The sequence below is a fragment of the Pristis pectinata genome, chromosome 1 (assembly GCF_009764475.1).
Source record: "Pristis pectinata isolate sPriPec2 chromosome 1, sPriPec2.1.pri, whole genome shotgun sequence".
Classification (NCBI taxonomy): Eukaryota; Metazoa; Chordata; class Chondrichthyes; order Rhinopristiformes; family Pristidae; genus Pristis; species Pristis pectinata.
The window spans coordinates 106,870,508-106,891,773 of record NC_067405.1 but is presented as its reverse complement, the minus strand read 5'-3'; the positions used below and the strand labels follow the sequence as shown (position 1 = coordinate 106,891,773).

The window sequence follows — 21,266 nt, the reverse complement described above, 5'->3', positions numbered from 1 at the left end:
TATTTAAGCATCCGCTCATCACTCAAGAAACTCCATCTCTGATAAGCTAGCCATCACTAAAATTAAAGTTGAAGAGCTGTAGAGTATTTTGTTAGTGTATTTATTAATTGTCACTGTATTTCATTTTATGTTTCAAATATATAATATTTTACATGTGTTTACATGATGTATTCTTTCTGCCACTTCTGTACTCCTGTTAGCAAAATTGCATTAAGTCATGAACATGTTCCAACTTGAGTACAGATCGATTCACAAATGGGTTACAGAAATGTAACTCATTTGAATGTGGGGGCTTCCTGTAACACAATTGCAGAAAAATTGAATTATTTGATAATCTAAAACTCTGTGGTACTGTGCAGATATACTCCATGGTGAATTTACAACACTGCCTGTTTAAATGTGGAAAAAGTAGTCATGCTAATTGGGGGCCTGTTGTTAGAACAGTTCATTTTCTATAAGCACAGGGAAAATGGGCAAGATATTTCATAAGAGGACTGAGTTGTTTCACAGCAAGTTGGGAGGTCTTGGTTGATACTACTAATGAATGGAAGTCTGCCATTAGTTTTGACTACTGAAAATTAGACTCTCTCTGATGGCCCTATTTCCCCACCACAGTGCATGTGATTGGTATCCTAAAGCTGAGTTTCAAATCCTCTTCCTACTATTAAATTCCTCCTCCATTCCTGCTGCTGCTGAAACTTTTCAGATTTTCTGGACTCAGTTTCTCTATTCTTCATTAGCTTTAAGTTGTCCTAACATCTGTAGTCTATAATCCCCCAAAGCTTGCTGGTTCACTCAGAACTCTTCCTCATCACTGAATCTTCTAGGGTCTAACCGTCATTCATTCTGCAATGTCCTTCAGACAATTTCTTGTTCTATCCCATTGCACTATAGCATTTGTTCTCTTTGTTAGTCCAGCTGCATTAAGAATGTTATCATTAGGCTCTCTGTCATCATTTCAAACATGTATCCTCAGTCGTTTCCTTGCTGCAGACCTTAAAGCATATACTGGATCCCACAATTTGCAGTTGGTGCTGAGTTCAACTCAAGCCTTCCTGCACCCAGCTAGGCAGTGGAATCTTCCCTTGAGCAATTCAATAGTTTGTTTCATTGTTATGCTTACCTTTTTTTGTTTCACTGTTACAGCCCTCTGCGACTCTGGTCAGAGAGGGTTGTCTTCTGCTGTGATCAGGATGAGCACTGGTGACTTTACTGATGTGGCAAAAGACCCCCTGTGGCTCCCTGGGATGAACCAGCAAGGCAGGTTGAAAACTGTCTTGCCCAGTCAGAACTATGAGTGCTGTGGACGATGATATGAATCTGTCTGCAACAATGAAGAGAGGGTCTCCAAAGGTTTGGGATTGGGGTGACCTTGGGCAAAGCTCCCAAGAAAGTCTCAGAAATTGATCCAGGACTATTCACCTGCTGAATGGCCTTGGCAGAAAGTCCTCCTGCAGTAAGCAGTGAGGTTCATTCCTGTCTATTGGACAATCAAACATACCACCTCATTGCTTGTTTGACATCCAAGATGAGCAGAAATTTCTTTCAACTAACAGTTGAGAACACTGAATTTCTTTTGAGACCCTGCACATTGATTCCTTCCCTATCCTTGGTAACTTCCTGAACCTGAACCCGAACCAGGATATTCATAATCTCAGTGTTCATAAGGTGAGCTATGGGCCACAAATCTAGCTTGCCACTAACACTGCTCCTTCCAGCTCCACAACATTGCCAGCACTGCCCTGACTCAACTTGACTGACTTCACCCACTTCTACACTTTCTATTCTAATGCACTGCTGGTCAGCCTCTGTTTTGCTTAATGTAAACCTGGAGTCAGCCAAAGCTCAGTTGCCTGTGCTTTATCTCACACCATACCTGTCACCCATATTCACCTATGCTGCTTCACAATTGAGCAATGCCTCAAAATTAAAAATGCTTATTCTTATTTTCAAATCCTTCCATAATCTTTCCCTTCCCTAGCTCTGCAATGCCCTCTAGCTCCCAGTGATACATTTATGCTCTTCTGATTTTAGCTTTTTGTCCATTGTTAAATGTATTGCTCCAACTTGGTAGCCATGCCTTCGGTTTCCTTTGCCCAAGGTTCTGGAATTCACTTAAGTGTTTTACCTTTCCATCTCTCTTTCCTCTGCTCATTAAAACCTTTCTTATTTTGCCAGCTCCATCTTAGTTTCAAATTTTGTTTGAAAATGATGTAATGAAGTGCTTGGGGACGTTTTGTGAGGTTGACAGCACTGCACAAAAGAGGATTCCACTGTTAGTCGCTTTTCAAAGTTCACAGTAGTGCTTATGTATTTTTAAGTGCTTTAATGACACATCCATTCTTTCTTGCTGTTTCTCTGATGTATGCAGTTAATTGTTTAACTGATACCCAAGAATGATCACTAAAAGGTGGGTTGGGATAAAGATATTCCAATGAGATAGCTTTTCAACTAGCAATCAGAAAATTAACAATTTTACAAAGTTGATACAAAAGTTAATCCTTCAGTTTTTGATGATAAAATATATTCACTACTCAAACATTTGATCTATTCAGAATCAAAACCCATCACATGCATCAGTGCCAGCAGGTCCCACCACCAGTTGTGCCATGTATTTCTCTCTCTAAATGATCCTGAATGCATTGTGACCTTAAACACAGTCAGTCCACATTTAAAGACTATTTGAATACACCATGATTTCTCAGTTTCTTTGATGTGGAAAGGTGTCTCTGCTATCTAGTGTATAGGTGTACTTGCAGTCTGAAAACAATTTGCCAGACACCCACAGACTATCATCACTGTGATCTTCACAATTCAGCTCCGCAGACGTAAGTATGTTGCTGCACATGGTTAATAAGATAGAGTAACAACCCTCTGCCAACAGAGTTTGTGAAATGCTATATTCTTAACAAATACCCATAACTGGTACGCAAGATGAATTGCAACATGCTTCGGCACCTAGTCCTGATGTAAACATTACGTTTAGCATATCAAATATAAATGGGATATTTTTCTTAATATTTATTGAGCATTGTGAAAGAGCAATACTAAAGGTGTCACAAAAGTTATGATGAGGCTCAAGGAATGAAGGCATATCAGAATTATGAATAGGGATTGAGCAGATTAAAGATTTCTTTTAAAGGAATATGTTGATAAGTCTTTTATGTGACACATTACCGGTAATCTTTGATTTCCACATAACCAGTAGTCCTAACCACATGTGATTTATCTCATTTCCAAGTCTTTTTTATCCTCCATTCCTTATCCAACCAATTCTTAAATGTTGGCGCAATCATTGGTTTGGATACTGTGTTTCAGAGTAGCAAAACTCAGATCTATCCATTTCAGATTTCCTTCTGGCTTCCTGCCTAGTGTAATGTCAATTGTCATAGGAACCGCACTAAAAATAATGATAAAAATAGGCATCTTTAATCCACACACTGTGGCAATATAGTAAAAGCTAATTCTATTATGATGTACAAAATCAGCTATGATTGTGTATGCTGGAAAGTACTTTGAAACCATCAAGGCATAGTTTCTTGAAAAGCAACAAACTAAAATAAAACTGTCATCATTTAAATATTTCAGCTATCTATTTGAGAGTTGCCACATTTCATGTACATTCTTAAACTTGAGAAAGATGCAGATAATCAACTCTCCTGCTTACAATAGTACTCTCTGACTTGTCCTACCTTCAAAGGAAAGAGATGTGAAACCGTGGAGAAATGTGGCTAATTTTCATGTGATCGTATACATTAGGCCACCTGGTATAATTTACTGCCCATCCAATAAAGTTTGCAGAGGGCACAAACCATTATCATTGTTTGGCTTAAAGGAAATAAAGTTGGCAAGCTGCCAGGACTGAATGAGTAATAGTAGGCAACTTCCTGATTGTTAAATGATGCATCCAGTAAATAGTCTATCCATTCGTGAGGCAGTAAGATCACACTAACTTGATTGAATTCTTTGAGGAGGTAACAAGGAGAGTTGATGAGGGGCAGTGAATTTGATGTTGTTTGTCTAGATTTTAGAAAAGCTTTTGATAAGGTCTCATGTGGTAAGCTGGTCAAAAAATTGAAAGCCATGGGATCCAGAAAAAGAGTGACAAATTAGAACTAAGACAGGCTTGTGAAAGGCAATGGCTGATAGACATTCTTATGGTGAGAAAGCTGTGAGTTCCACAGGGCTAAGGACTTGATCTCATTTTGAATAAGTATTAATGATATAGGCCTAAATGTAGGAGCATGATGAGAGTCTGCACATAATATAACCACATAACCTGATTATGTGGTTGACAATGAGAAGAAAAACTTCAGACTGCAGGTAGATGGTCCAGTCAGTTCACAGAACAATGACAGATGTAATTTAATCTAGAAAAGGCATTTGGGGAAGTGCGTCAAGTCAAGGGAATGTATAGTAAATGGGAGAGGGATATTAAATGATGTGGAGGAAAAGCGGAAGTGTATGTCCACGGATCCTTAAAAGCCGCAGGACAGGTGAATAACGTGTATAATGAAGCATTCAGGATGCTTCCTTTTATTAGCCTGGGTGTATTAAAGCAGGGAGATTATACTGGAATTACATACAATACTAATTCTGCACATTACAGGAACATTACATGAAAAATTTAATTGCACTGGAGAGGGTGCAGATGAAATTTATGAAGATGTTGCCAAGACTCGAAAATTGTTGCTTTGAGAAAAGATTTGGAAAATGGCTTATTTCCTTTGGAACAGTGGAGGCTGTAGGAAGACTTACTGAGGTATATAAAATTATGAGGAGGTGAGATGGAGTAATTAGCACTGTTTCCCTTCAGAGCAGGATTAAAACCCAGAGAATGTGGATTTTAAAATAATTAGAGGGAAGATGAGGGGAAAAAAAGTTTTCACCCAGAAATTGTTGTCCAAAAGGATAGCAGGGGCAGAAACCCTCATCACAATTAAACAATATTTCTATTTGAAGAGCCAGTGACCTGTAGGGCAATGGCAATGATGCGGAAAAGTGGAATTTAATTGGGTTTCTCTTTCTCAACAGGTATAGCCACTATAGGCTGTATGGCCACCTGTGTTGTAGATTTTCTATGATTCAGACAGTCTTCAATTCTGTTCAGTCCTCTTCCTGCATGGCACATGCACTGCAAGTCTTTGGGCTGTCTAAATTTCCTCAAAACCCCATCTCCCTTGGCTGGTCTGCTGTGTGGTTAATCATCAGCTTAAAAGTGTATTGGAGTATTAATTGGAATAACGTCTAATAGTCTGGAAAATCTGCTGGTCTGGCACCAAAGTCCTGAGCAGGCTAGGTTCACAGAGTTTTACTATATTGTGGTATTTAGAAGACTATAAAAAGAGATTCATAAGTACAGAAATGTAGAGTTGGTACAAATGTGAGGACTTTTTCTTCATCTAATGAACAATAACATTCTGAATAGATTTTTTGATGGAATAGTGGAGAAGAAATTTGAGGAAACATTTTGGCATTATGAACGGAAACCCTCTGCGTTTGGAAACATTATGAACTGTAGGTTGATTGTTCTTCCTCATCCACTATTATTCTATGATCTTGTGAGTGGATGGATCTGAAGTGTTAAGTTGAGGAGCTGCCGCAGAATACAAAGTACCCTGTCAAGTCCTTGTAATCTAATGAGTATGGTAAATAATGCATGATCACTACTATGACTGACAGCTCAGCAGAAAGCCTCTAGAAATTTCTGCCTATTGGTATAAATCCATTTTAAATTTAAAGCATTGAAGGCAAACTACGATAGGTTTAGATTTTCATCAAAATTCTAAAAGGCAAGATCATATGGTGTAATATTGCATAGCTGAGTTACTGGATTACTGGGCCAGTAATTTAGTGCCTTCACTGCCATAATATATTAAGAACAGTGAATTTTTACTTTATTTGTTTTTTCAGCATCTGGGCATCACTGTCAAGGCAAGCACTTGTTGCCCAATTCTAATTGCTCTTAAGGTGTGATGTTGAGCCACCTACATCTGAGGGCCAGTTCAGGGTCAACTGCATCAGTAATGTTACGTACCAACAATAATAGAAACACACCAAGTGTTAAAAACTGTTTTATTAATAACTACTTGTAGTGATAAGAAAAATAAAAATGTTAGATATTAAACATTAACCCCAAAACTAAATTCGAAGTGTGTGTGTGGCAAATTCCCAAATTCCAAGTCCAGGAATAGGTCTCAAAATTCAGTTCAGCAAGTCATAAGGTGAAACGTGAGCAAAGGCTTTTGCAAAACCACCGTTGACTGAAGACAAGATGTAGAGAGAGAATATAGAGAGAAATTACAAAATCCAAATGTTCCACGATGGAACCCATACGACACCTCAATCACTGATGATCTCCATTGCTTTGCTCTGAAGTATCTGCCACCCCGAAAGGCATTCGAGATGTGGCCATCCACAGAAATACCTGTTTCCTTCTACAGGTTATCAACAAAGTGGACTCCACTTGATTGCTCCAAAAATCCATACGTGGATTGTAGTGACAGACACAGTTATTGTTCTTCATCCATTTGTTACGGAGACCAGCAGTCAGTCCCCCTCTCCCCCTCCCTCCTCACTGAGCAAAAACATCAGCACGTTGTAATCTCGCTGTTGTGATGACACCACATACACCACTGCTCTACTGTACTATGTCTTAAAGGGACATTCACCAAATAGCAACCTGAACCGTAACAGTAGGTTCAGAATAATATACATCCAGGTCATGTAGAATGGCATATTTCTTTCTCTTAAATACATTAGTGAATAAGATTTCTTTTAACGACAATGCAGTAGTTTTTATGGTCATCATCAGTCATGATTAATTGTTGTTCCAAATTCTAGATTATCAATATTTCAATTCCACAGCTGCCATGATGGGATCTGAACTCGGGCCTCTGGATTGTTAGCCCAAGCTTCTAGGTTATTAGTCCTATGATTAACTGCTACGGCACCAAGGCCTTCAGTCTGGTTCCCAATTTGTTGGGTTTAAACCCAAGGTTGTATTATTGACACTAACTTGAACATTCACAAGCTGCTCATTAGTTACATGATCATAAAATCATTAAATACAATGCTTGAGATATTACGGTCAGCACGGGCTGTCTGCATTCACCACTGATCAATGGAAAAAGTCTTTGTTATCCAATGCAGCTCTCCCATACTAACCCTATAGGAAACCTGCCCTTACAGCCAAAGTAAGGCCATGACGTAGAGGGTAAATGGACATGAATCCCATCATATGGCTGGTGGGGGCTGAGGAGTCGGCATAGTTGTCTCCACCCATGAAAACTTTTACTCCTTGGCTAAATGTCATATAGCTGCTTGTCAAAACAGTCAAAATTTATGAATATTTCTGACAGTCAGAAACAGCAAAACTGTTTAAGAATATCCAAATATTGAAACATTTGAAAGGTATAAAACAAATACACTTAAGAGTTAAAAACACAAAAGTAAACTAGGACATTTCAAAATAATGTTAATTAACTAAAAGTTACATTGGTCTCATGCAGCTATTCTTCTCCAACAATTTTAGTGGAGATGGGTTAGATCTGGTGCGGACAAACTATCACAGTCTGGTTGGATTTCCCAGCATGAATGGTTGGGGATTGCGACAATTTAACACTGCTTGCTGGGCCTTAAGAGGAGTCTACCTTTAGAGCACCAGTGGGAAAATGGTGGTGAGCATATTCCAGTAAGCTTTGGACTTCCACATTCACATGCACATACTTGAGACCCCCAATTCATTATACATGGAGAAATGCTGGTTCTTCACTACAGTATTGTTACGGACTCAGTGAAAGTCCCTTTAAGATAGAGAGTGTGTGTGTATGTGTGTGTGGGGCGTGCTTACGTCAATAGAAGATAAAGGACGTAATGACGTTGTTGAAGAAGTCAGAAGAAGAAGAAGAAGAAGGAGAGAGAGAGAGAAGGGAGAGAGACACCAGCCTGCTTGTTTTCTCTATCGATGGATGAGAAACAATAACTGTGTTTGCCACTGAAATCCATGTATGGAAGTCGGAAGTAATCCGGTGGAGTTCACTTTGTTGCTGACCTGTAGAAGGAAACAGGTATTTGTGTGTGGACGACCACGGTTCGGATGCTTTTCGGGGTGAGGAAGTCACTACCGAGTAAACACTGAAGTGTCGTTTGGGTTCCATCGTGGAACATTTGGATTTCGTATGTACTCTCTCTATGTTTTTCTACATCTACATCTTATCTTCAGACAACGGTGGTTGTTGAAGAAGCCCTTGCTCATGTTTCACCTTATGGCTTGTGGAACTGAACTTTAAGAACCATTCAGGAACTGGGAGTTTTGGACTTTGTCACACACACACTCGAAGAGTTTAGTTTTGGGGTTAACGTTCGAGGTTTAACATTCTTGAATTCTAACATACTAACATTTTTTTTAACTTTTATTTTACGTATTATCATAAGTAGTGATTAATAAAATAGTTTTTAACACTGAATCATGCTCAGTGTGTTTCTTTTGTTACTGGTTTGTGACAGTATCCAGACTGACATTTACAAATGCATGTTTCACCATCTACTTGATCAAAAGCCTTTTACATTGTTGAATTTAATGATACATGGTCTGTTTATATTCATAGAATACCAGAATATGTATACAGTGGTCAAAATGCTACTTAAAATAGTAGCATGTAGTTCTAGATCCCTGACCAATGTAAACTAAAATTGGAAGGTATATCAGTTAATCTGCATTGATTTTAAAAGCATATAATTTTACAGTTCTTTCAAACACAAACTATTTTATCCTGACTAATAATAATTAAGGAGGTTCAACCTGTCTTTTGTACTGGGTGTGTGCCAGTATCAATACAAACATACTAAAACCAGTGACAACAAAACTTCCTTTCATCATATTAACCAGAAGAACTTCTGATGTTACCACCTTCCAACAGTAAACACACTCAAGACCCTCTTTTCAGACACTGTATAACTTTTCTGCTGAAAACACTTTTTTAATTTTTGTTCTGCTACTGAGTTTGCAGTGCTTCTGCAATATTTAGACAGTGTCTAATCGTAAATCATGTGATAATGAACCATTATTTACTGCTATAAATTTTCCACAGTTAATGAAAGAAGTGAAAACAATATATAACAAAAAAGAATTATAATTGAAGCTTTGGAAATCCAAGATTGTGCTTTATGGTGATCCTTTTCTGTTGAGAAAATTACTGCTTATGGGAACAAACAATATTAGTCATAGAAAATGATGCTTTTCATTGCAACGAGAAACAAATCACGAAGTACAATATTGTGATGCACAAAATCAGAAATAAAAAGGAATGATGCTGAAAACCCTTCGCAAATCAGGTAGAGTTTGTCAAAAGAGAAAAGCAGAGTTATTATTTCACATTGATGACCCTTTGGCAGCCCCCTACCATTTTCAGAAATAAATGTTTTGAGATGCAATATTCGAACTTGTCAGAATTGCAGGCTCTCCCTGTGCAGACTGTTAACCACACCTGAAAACAACTCATCTATTTTTTCCCGCAAATAACTTTCCAACAGAACACTTTAAATGTTATAGACAATGTAGGTAACAATTAAAATCTGTTGAGTTTAAATATTAAGGTAGTTTATGTAACCATGTCTCAAATTCAGACAAACAAATATGACATTGGGGCAATTTTCTATGTCAGATCATTTCCCTATTTGGCGTATACTTTCATTTTAGTAGAAAGCAATGTATTTGAACTCTGCTCCCAAAGTGTTAGTTATGGCTCAGTGGACAGCTATCACACCTGTAAGTATTTGGAATCATGGAAATTTAATCCAGGAATACTGTTTTGAAGAAATGGGGCAATTTTCTCCCTGTTGTCCAAAACAATAGTTACCTCTCAACAAACAACACAAAGAATTCCTTCATTCATGCAACCCAATTGTTGTAAATTGACTACCCTGTTTTCTACCTATGACAGATTTAAAGTTCATTGTCTATGAAGCAATTTGGGATGATCAGAAATCATAAAGACCGTAATAAAACGTTATTAAAAGGTGAAGGCTTAGTTGCTGGTCCACCAAATACCTAAACCTATTATGATTCAAATATTTTAATACTTCACAAATTCTGGAACCTAGCAAGACTTAGAATTTGAGATCTTTGGTGGAATATTGTAGCAGGACATGGATGTTTCTTTTTAACTTGGCCCTGCTCTATCATTCTAATAAGTAATGACAGTAAATACATTAACTTCCTGTTCAACTATCAGAATTACCATCAACATTGAAACATAGTGTTCCTGGAAATACTTGGGGATTAAATATTGTTGCTGGATCAGCGGTTTGGTCTCAAGTCATGCCAACCAGTTTTATATTGCTCTGGTACAGTATTTTCTCTTCTGGAATAATGAGTAATCCAGATTTTCCAGATCAAGGTACACTTGTATGCAGTAGTCAGTCCTTATGAAACTCCATCAGAATAGTTCCTGTAAGATACCTTTCCCTTAATGCTTCTTTGTTCCCTGTCATGTTCTCACCATACCAACCCAGAAAAGTGCAAAAATAATCCAGGATACATTGCCAGGATCACCAGGACTGGAATGCCATTTGACTTCCTCATTAGCATTGTGAAAAGCAGCAAAACTTTGCAGGAATATCTTGTTGATTAGTACCCTATTCCTGTAATATCTCTATTGGCAAAGGGATAAACTAACATCTGTTTACAACGTCCTGGATATTGGAAACTTCTTGAGTATTGTTAGAGTTGCATTTATCTAAGTGGAGAGTTTTGTATTGTACTTCTGATCTGTATCCTTTTGATAGTGAAAATGCTTTTGGGGAGCCTGAAAGTGAGTTATTCACATAGTATACCCAGACTTTGATATGGGCTTGTACATGAATCACTGAAAGTTGACATACAGGTACAGCAAACAATTAGGAAGGCAAATCCTGTGTTGGCTTTTATAGAAAGGGGATTTGAGGAAAAAAGTAAAGATGACTTGTTCCATTTATGTAGGGTCCTGGAGTGACCATATCTGGAATATAATGTTAAAGTGTGTTCTCCCTCCCAAAAGTAGTATCTGCTTGTGATAGAGGGAATGCATCGAAGGTTCACCAGATTGATTTCTGGGATGGCAGGTTGTCACATGCGGAGAGATTCTACAGACTGGGTCTGTGCTGTCTTGAGTTTTGAAGAGTGAGAGGAGATTTCATTGAAACATATATTCTTCTAGGGTTTTGCACTTTAAATGCAAAGTTGATATTTCCCCCAGCTTGGTGTCCAAAATAACTGTTCACAGTCTAAAAATGAGTCAGCCGTTCAGAAGAGAAATGCTAAGATTTTATTTTTCATCTGAAGAGATTAATCTTTTGCATTTCCTAAACCATGAGGGTAATGGAGGCTTAGTCACTGAGTATGTTCAAGATGGAGATTGAAATATTTTTGGACATTTAAGGGAATCAAGGGCCATGGGGCTAGTGCATGAAGATGGTTGATACAATGGATCATGCAGAAAGGACTGCAGGAAACACGTCTGCTTCCCTTTCTTGCGTCATTGATTCTTACGTCACTGGGAAAACGAGAGGGCAGAACAGTGGCTGTAAAAGGAAGATTAGAGGAACCACATCCACCTAGGTATTCAGGGAGCAAATCTCTGAACTGATACTGTGCAAGCACCAATCTGTGAGATATCTGTGTTTTAGAGAGGATGTTTTCAGTGAAAGATGCCATCTATTGCAGCCACACTTGCAATCTCAAATCAGGGCAAAATCTGCATTCCCTGTGGCGATGAAGGTGACTGTAGCGATAAACATTTATTTGTCCTTGGTACTGGAGATAGATGGAGATATAACTTCTCAAGTAGGCTCCCCGTTGTTCTGTAACTAAGTCACTGAGGCTGTCTAGACAAAGAGACTGAACAACATTTCTCTACTCTCTGCTGCCAAAAACAAACAATCAAAGAGACGACGTGACATTGCTGGATTGTTGGCCGTTTAGGGTGTCGTTGTCTGCATGCACTTCACCATGCAGGAAGTAGACACTGAATCTGCCGTTGCTCTGAATCCAAAACTGTTTCCATTGCGTCAACGTCCAGCTTGTGTGCGATGTGCGCCCAGCCACAGTCAGTCATCAATATCCCACATGCTGAGGCAGAATTTGCGCTAAGCGATGATCTGTCGGTGCTTACCGTTCCCCCACCCCACCCCACCCCTCTAATAAGATTCTCACTTACTGGATCCGGTGTTGCGAGTGGGCACTTGAAGGGGAAAGAATCGTAGGGCCGAGCGTGGGGTGTCGATGGATGGCGCGCCCAGACAAAGTAACACCTCTAGTTAGAGCCGCTCAGCAATGCCCGACTTGCTGAATGTAGCTGAATGTTTCAGGCAATTACAAACATTCAAAATAATCACAAACTTTTTTAAATTGTTAAAACTATCAAAGCAAAACGGGAAAAGCCAAAACATTTTAAAAAAACTAGATTAATAAATACTTACCAATGTTGCTCACAGCCAGTCAAATTCATTGGGGTGGGGCGCTCGCTGCGCCACTTTCATCTTTGCGCAGGAGCTACAGATGGGAGCAATTTTGAGGTTAAATATAGTCAGTGCCCAGCAGACAAGAAACGAAAGTTGCCGATAGTTACGCGGGGTACTATCCATAAACTCCAGCAGTGTGGCGGCGTTCCCCCGTCAAGTACGGGCCAGTGAGATGTTCACTCCGTTCTGGTTTGCCGTGCCACTGGCAATTGAGTCACCACAGCAAACCAACAGGCGGCTTACTGAGTGACAAGAATGCCTGAAGTATGTGATGTGGAGCAGTATCCTTTACAGAGGTTCCGGGACCTCGGAGTGGGTGTCCGCCGCCTGCTGAAAAACCTCTGTATAATGAAGTCGATCTCTTGCCACCAGCTCTTGTGTGAGCAACTCGGCAGCAGGAGCAGAGTGGGAAGAGGAAGGGAGAATCAACCTAGACAGCCCCTTTCCTATTCATCCATTCTGTAATACCACGTCCCACTTTCTCTCTCAGAGCAACAACGAAAGACAAAAATCAAGGCTACCACTAAATAAACGTTCCAGACAAAAGTTATAGATTTTGCATGCAACAGTAAATGAATTCCCTTGTGTCGATCTTGTGTCCCTTTGCCTGTCTGTATGTTCCTATTAACAGTCCCCCAAGTAGCCAGCGGTATGGACGGTGGAAGGCTGCTGAATCTAAGTGAAGGAGATTGCAGATGGCCTTGCCAGATCACCTCAAGCAGGCCAAGAAAGTCTACACTGCCGATGACAGCATTGGTAGCAGCAGTCTGGGTTATTGGCTGACAGGCAACAATAAAGGTGCTGGTGGGAAGATGAATTGTGCCTCCTTGTGAGTTGAGTGAAATTAGTAATGAGAGGGAGAATAATTTAAAAAAACGATATCATCACCCTTGATTATTTCACCCCATCACTAGCTACAATCTCACCAACAGTAATCCAATAATCTCCTCCATTAGATTAGGACGTGTGGCAAACCAGCACAGGGTGAGGATATCTCTGTGAGGATATCCCACTGGTTAGCACCTGTTTCCTCCATTTGTCCTACAGGAGAGAGGAAAGTGCATCAGTGAGTGTTGTGCAATCTATTTTGGTTAACGTGGCTTCCATAGTTGAATGGCAGGCTGTGTGCACAAGCTGTAAGGTGGTGGATGTACGGTTTGCAGGGTGAGGGTGTGGTGGAACACATGAAGGCTAAGTATGAGTCCTGAATGATAGCAGTGGTTTGCAGGTGAGTATTTTGAGTGTGGTAAATTGAACCGTGTCTGAGGTTGGTGTTGTTAGTGATCTATGGCATTTTAAAATGCATTCACCAAGCTTGACTATTCATGTAACAGCATCACAACATCCAGACCTTCAGAGCATGGCGCCTCGCATTGTCTGCCATATCTTCTGATTCTACTGCCTTCCGAATATTTACCTCGAGGGTCTGTGCCATCCAGCATCCCCTCCCCCACTACCACCTTGCCAGAGTACAGGACTTCTCTCTTTTCTACCTCCTCCAAAACCTCCCATGCAGCGGCTCTCTCCCATGCAGTGCTATTCTTCAGTGGTCCCCAAATCTGACTGCATCCTTGGTGCTGCCAACTTCAGTACCCCTCAGAAAGCATCTTCCCTTTAATGCTGCACTCTAGCTTTAAGCATCGTGGACTGAGTTTAATAGAGAAAGAGATGTACTACGGTGTCCCAAAACTGAAGCGTCAGCCATCCAACAGTGTGGTTGCTACCAAGCTGGATGTTGAGGCTGTTAAATGAGCAGTAAGTTGGTGTGCTGCCTACATTGCAACCAATGGGCACCAGTAATTGTATACATGAATCTTGCACCGATTTTAAGTCATTTAATTTAGAGCCCCACATCCTGCTGCCAGACACATAAACCGCCCCTTCATCTCACAGACAATATATGATGCATTAAAACTCAACTGAAATGCTGGAAATGACTTTTTCATTAACTACATAATTATGATGATGTGTATTTAAAAACAATGGGTCAGATGTTCTCAGAAGCAAATCACACTTTACAGAAACATTCCATGGAGTTTTGCACTGGAAATTGCAATGATTGCGACTCCGTTGTGTACGGTGTTCTTCCTAAGAATTCTGGGAGCTCTGCAAACAATTAACCAATTAGATTAAGAGAATTTAAATAAGGTGTGCAGTCTAAATGGGAGGTGTTAATTAGAATATCTAATACAATGCCAGATTACGTTCAAAAACTGCAATAAAGAGGAAGAATAATGGGATTAAGTAAAAGCAATAAACATTTTTATTTACTTTGTTAAAGACTAAATAATAATAATCAGCTGCAGGTATGAGATTTCACACTTGAAAAGTTAATTTTCAGATGTTTTTGGCAGTATTACAAATCTAACAAGCAATTTAAAATTATTTACACTTGAATGAACAGGTTCTAATTTTTCTGGTGTGTTTGATGATTTTCTAATAGAAAGTCTATGCTATGCACTGCATTTCACAGTTGTTTCCACAAGGTCCTGCCAGAGTGAATGTGCTGGAGGTGCAGAGCAACTTTGACAAAAAGTTCCTGAGTTTTGTGTTTATTGAGCATGCCATGGTTATACAATTTACTTATTCAATAAATGTGCTGATAGCCTCATCATTCATATCGTCATAAAATACAGACCAACATAATATTGACCGGTTGTGATTGGATTGAAACATTTTTTACTACATTAATTATTGGCAAAACAGAATAGTTTATATATGTAATACTATATCACTTTCATTCATACTTTAACTTTGAATCCTGTACTATCTAGGGAAGTGCCGATATTTGACAACACAACATTGAATTTTGGAAATTAAACTTCTTTAGAAATATACATCAAAGAAATCGTCCCTCCTCATCCATACCAACCATGAAGCCTATCAACGCAAATCCCATTTGCCTGCATCAGGCCTATATTCCCCTGTGCCCTTCCTATCCAAATGCCCTTTAAACATTGTAATTGCATCTGCTTCCACCACCGTCTCTGGCAGCTCATTCCAGATTTTCACCACCCTCTGTGTGGAAAAACTACCCCTCTGATCTCCTTTAAATTTCTTCCCTCTCACCTTAAACATGTGCCCTGTAGTTCTAGACTTCCCTGTGAAAATTAATCTGACCATCTCTCCTATCTATGCCCCTCATAATTTTATAAACCTCTATAAGGTCACCCCTCAGCTGCCTACATTCAAATGAGAGTAAATCCAGCCTATCCAATCTCTCCTTTTAGCTACAACTCATAATTCCAGACAGCATCCTGGTGAATCTCTTCTGCACTCTCTATTGCTACCACATCCGTCCTGTAGTGTTGTGACCAAAATTGTACACAATTGTGTAATTGTAATTATAAAATTGTATAGCCTCCCTTCCATGGATTTTGTCTATACTTCTCCTTGCATCAGTAAAGCAGCCAGCATAATCAAAGACCCCACCCACCCTGGACAATCGCTCTTCTCCCCTCTCCCATTGGGCAGAAGATACAAAAGCCTGAAAGCAGGTACCACCAGGCTCAAGGACAGCTTCTATCCTGCTGTTATAAGACTATTGAATGATTCCCTAGTACGATAAGATGGACTCCTGACCTCACAATCTACCTGGTTTTGACCTTGCACCTTATTGTCTACCTGCACTGCACATTTTTCTGTATATGTTACACGTTCTTCTGCATTCTGTTATTATTTTACCTTTTACAACCTCGATGCACTGTGTAATGAACTGATCTGTATAAACGGTATGCAAGACAAGTTTTTCACTGTACCTCAGTACATGAGACAGTAATAAACCAATTCCAATTCCCAATCCAATCCTCTAAGAGCAGTCTAAGCAATGTTTTGTACAATTGCAACATGACGTCCCAAATCTTATACTCTGCTTCAGGGAGTGAAAGCAAGAGACGAATTTTGAATCCTAAAGCTAAATACCATTACTATTTGTTTATTGTCCAAATATTATTCATTTTTAAAACTTATTGAAGTGCCGTATTATTGAAAACTTAAAAATCTCCAACTCTTTGGTGAGTTAAATGCTGCGTATTTTTGTATGGACAAATCTTTAACATAAAAGCATTGTCTATATGACAAACTGGGTTTGATAATAAAGTAACGAGAATATAAAGACCCCCAATACTTTGTTCATTATAAAATACGTTAATTATGGGAGCTTGCCGTTATTATTGAAGTTAATATTTACATCAATATTTGGACTAAAAGTAGATTGGACAAATACTAAATGCAGGTGCCTTTTTATCTGTTTGTTTAAACAGTCTTTAATTGGTCTGTTAGGTAAGTTGTCAGGCGTGTAAATACCCGAGCTTCTATTTTGCGGCTGTCAAAGCGTGTTGATCTGAGAGGCCTGGTCTGGCTACCAGCAGGGCCAGCAATAGTGCACGAAAGAAGGCTCGTCCCCAAACGCTCTGAGAATGTGGACAGCCAGTAAATCCCTGTCCGCAACTTTCCCAACTAAGAAAGCTGTAAGATTTTAAAATGTTGCCGAATGTCCCCGAAACGTTTAAACACACGAATGTTTACAAAAAAACATAAAACAAAACTGATTTTTTAAAGAAAACTTAGCTTTCCCTTTTACTTTTTTCTCCACAAACCCCTCTAACTTCAATGGGGTCACCGATCCTTCGCCAGCTCCAAATGCCAAGGAATCTTGATTGAGCACCGGTGATTGACTCTGCATGGAGACCAGGAGCAGAGCCATTCGGCGTTCCGAATGTGCTGGGAAATAAGTGGGACTTTCCCGTTTAATAGGGTGTGCACAGATTCCCGGACTTGCAGCTATTTAAATAGGTAAGTGCTAGCAGTTCCATATGGACAAAATCATTAAAATATAATTTGTTTTCATAATTAACAGACAAAGTACTGGAGGTTTTTTTTATGTTCCAGTTAGTTTATAATCAAATCCAGTGTAAATTTAAAGCATTGTGTACATTACAAAGCGTTGCCCATATAAGATTATGCAGCATCTAACTCACCAAGCAACAGGAGATTTTTAAGTTTTCAATAATACAGCAGAGCAACAAAAGTGAACAATATTTAGAGACAAAAATAAATAGATGCATAATAAACTTAGGAATCCCCGGTGTTGAGCGCTTGTGCTACAACAGCAATTTCTGGATTATTTTATTTTAAACAATCTGAAAATTCTACACATTTTAAATTTATTAAATTCTTACAGTTGTTGTAGGGATTATGTTTCCCCTGGCTATAGTAAAATGTCACGTTAAAGGACCGTCCATTCATGATTGAGATGAGAAGATATTTCTTTGTCCACAGGGTAACGATTCCTTGGAATTTTCACCCAAGAGGACTGTGATGTCTCAGTTGATTCAGAGTAGATATTGATAGATTTTGAGATATTAGGGGAAATCGAGTGACATAAGATTAGTGGCACTGAGGTAAAAAAATGAATGGTGGAGTGATCATGAAGACGCGAATGGCCTGATCCTTCTATTTCTTCTGTTCTTATTGTAATGATTAAAGTTAATCCAAAATACCCCAACTTTGGCCCAAATCGTATCTTTCAGCAAGTAAAGGCGAAGTTGAAATAAATATACCTCTATATAAGTGAAAATGTATATTGGGAAAGGCACATCCAAATGTTAATCTGCGGTTCCAGATATGTAACAGAGCAAAGTTGAGGTATAAATGCCATTCTGGTCAAATAATTATGAATAGAACGTCATATTTATTAAAATCTGACAAATCAAATATTGTTAGTTTAATGACACAGCAAAGGGAAAGAGCGAACACAAGCCAGTTTGAACATTTGAATAAGAAATTATATTAGCCGTGATATAACCCTATCAAGTGTGGTGCACCGTATTCACAAATAAAATCCAGGTTAGGTCTGCAAACAGTAGTCGTGGGTGATTGCTGGTATTTGTTTTGAGAATTCCTGTGGAGATGGCTGCTTCTGGTTTCATTTTCACAAGGTTATTAAATCCTTGCGAGTTTCTTCTAAGAAGCAGAACGTGTTGCTAAAGAATTGATGCACTCGTGTCCTGCTTAATACAGGATCGGGGGGGGGGGGGGGAGTATATTGATGTACTAATGGCCTGCTTTGGTTCAGGGGACAGCCGACATTTACTCTGTTGGCCTGAAATAGTCTGCAGTATTTTAAGGTCCAGTAATAAATTATTCTCATTGTGCAGTTCATCTTATTTAATTGTGAGCCCTTAGATTTCTCACAGCACAGCCTTTCTCGGATTTAACTTCTGCACTGCATGGACGAACGGCTGTCTATGTACAGTGCTTAGTTGCCATGTATTGTGTGACAAACTGTACACGTGACTCGGAATTTGCACCAATACCTGAGGAAATCGGGGAGATGCTTTCGTGACTGATTATTTGCATAAAGCTGCGAACCCAGAAGCTCACACAAAGTCTGCTGCGCATCGACATTGCGGGCATTGGACCCAGCGGGCGATCTCACGTCTCCGAGCCAGCGTTTCGCTGTGTGGCTGACAGTCACGCCAGCTCCAACCAGAGTACGTAATGAGAATTGCTGGCGTTGCTGACGTTTGGCTGTTAATCACTGATTTGTTAAACATACAGCACTAGCTTGTCTACGAGAGAGGATCGGTGCATTGTACCGAGACCCCTGTCTCCAGACTTTTGCCGGACCTTCGCACACTTGGAGAAGTCGGAATGGTCTGAACGAATAAAAGCAGCGAGCTCCAGGAGATGCCGTTCGCTTTGCAGGCGAGAAACGAGCAAGGGAGGATTTGAGAAGGAAAACCTTTACGTTAGTTTCTGAGAAAATGCTGCCCAATGTCTCTGCCAACCAATTTGCCAATCCAGACGGTGCAATGAACGGTGCCAATTTTACTCACAATGGGACTGCAAGTGGCGCGTATAGCCGCGCTATCTTCATCTCATTCATCTACTCCGCCGTGTGCTTTGTTGGACTGTGTGGGAACTCCTTGGTCATATACGTGATCCTAAGGTATGCCAAAATGAAGACGGCAACAAACATCTACATCTTAAACTTAGCTATCGCCGATGAACTGCTCATGCTAAGCGTGCCCTTCCTGGTAACCTCCACCTTGCTGAACCACTGGCCCTTCGGCTCGTTGCTTTGCCGCTTGGTCCTCAGCGTGGATGCCGTCAACATGTTCACCAGCATCTACTGCCTGACTGTCCTCAGTGTGGACAGGTATATCGCGGTGGTGCACCCCATCAAAGCCGCCAGTTACAGAAGACCCACCATAGCTAAAGTAGTCAACCTAGCCGTGTGGCTCCTGTCCATTCTGGTGATTCTGCCCATCATTATCTTTGCGGACACGGCCCCCAACACTGACGGCTCGATTATCTGCAATATGCAGATGCCAAAGCCTGACAGGCAGTGGCTCGAGGTGTTCGTAGTCTACACGTTTTTAATGGGGTTTCTCATCCCCGTCGTCGCCATCTGCCTGTGCTACATTCTCATCATTGCCAAACTGAGAGTGGTGGCCCTTAAAGCCGGTTGGCAACAGCGTAAGAAGTCGGAGAGGAAGATCACCTTGATGGTGATGATGGTGGTGACCGTGTTTGTGATGTGCTGGATGCCATTTTACATAGTTCAATTAGTGAAGATATTTCTGGGGCGACAAAATCTGACCGTCAGCCAGCTCGTGGTCGTCCTGGGATACGCCAACAGCTGCGCCAACCCCATTCTTTACGGCTTTCTCTCGGACAACTTCAAGCGATCGTTCCAGAGAATCTTGTGCTTGCGGTGGATGGACAATGTAGCGGAGGAACCCATAGATTACTATGCCACGGCCCTCAAAAGTAGAGCATACAGCGTGGAAGAATTCCAACAGGACCCATTGGAGTCGGAGAGTGTCTATCGCAATGGTACCTGTACCTCAAGGACAACCACCCTCTGAGGAATCCCAAGGCAGCTCTGCGAATAGTAACGGAGAACTCGACAAAGGTGCCGCCCTTTGGCTCGATGGTTCGATTAGTGGGACAGATTTCTGCTGCCCTGTTGTGTTTTCTGGTCGCGTTCCCCGCTCTAATGCTTAGGCTGTGAAGATGACAATTGCTGTTTAATAAGGCTGCGATTCCTCAGCTATTTGAATTGTTCGGTGGCCTTTTTCTATATATATATAAAATATGAAACTTTCTCTTTTAATTCATCTTAAGCTTAATTCAGTAAAAAGTTGTCGCGTTTGAACCACGCTGGAAGCTTTGTGCTGGTGTTGGCAAAACGCAAGGTTCCTTTAAAGTATGTTTTTTGTGTACAGAGATACGGGCTTCTTTGAGAGTTTGTCAGTGCCGTGGTATTTCAAAACCATTTTAAGTTCTCCCCATTAAATTTCGCATCACCGTGCTAAACGTGGTTTGACATCGATGGCCACTGACTCCTTAAAACTAGATAGTAAGAGTCAGTTTGTAATATTTGTTTGACTGATGCTACAGGAAAAGCAGAATCTCACTGCCAGTGTGCCTTGTTTCATCAAAGGAATGAAGGGCTCTTATTACACCGCCCCTAAAATGTGCATTCTTGAGGCAATTAACTCGGATTTTTTATTGTGCTTCTCCATAAATACTAATTAAGCAGAATATTATTTTGGTGCGCAAGAACTCACTTTGAACCTAAAGGCCAACTGATTCGATTATATTACTGTTCTGCACTTTAATAAAATGGGAAGGCATTCGTGGAACATGACAGCTTTGGCCCCTCCAGTCTGTGAGCTGTTTCGCTTCACACCTGGTCTCCCTTTAATATCCCTCCTTTCAGATTGCAGTGTTCACGATTGCGGCAGCGTCAGATG

At 40.2% G+C, this 21,266-nt stretch overlaps 2 protein-coding genes across 2 annotated transcripts in view; one reads left to right on the top strand and one right to left on the bottom strand.

Moving 5' to 3' along the window:
* LOC127583236 (uncharacterized) overlaps window positions 1-12,587 on the bottom strand; it is a 73,341-nt gene extending 60,754 nt beyond the window's left edge. Inside the window, exon 1 of the mRNA XM_052039443.1 lies at window positions 12,460-12,587. The gene's annotated coding sequence lies outside the window, so the exon portion shown is untranslated. The remainder of the gene's footprint in view (window positions 1-12,459) is intronic.
* A 4,903-nt stretch (window positions 12,588-17,490) lies between these two features.
* sstr1a (somatostatin receptor 1a) lies at window positions 17,491-20,404 on the top strand. Its single transcript, XM_052026560.1, has one exon. The coding sequence runs from the start codon at window positions 19,269-19,271 to the stop codon at window positions 20,373-20,375; it is 1,107 nt and encodes a 368-aa protein (XP_051882520.1). The 5' UTR covers window positions 17,491-19,268; the 3' UTR covers window positions 20,376-20,404.
* The last annotated feature ends 862 nt before the right edge of the window (window positions 20,405-21,266 follow it).

What these genes read in the sequence shown, in the direction of transcription:
- sstr1a (XM_052026560.1), top strand. Translation starts at nt 19,269, where the DNA reads ATGCTGCCCAATGTCTCTGCCAACCAATTTGCCAATCCAGACGGTGCA.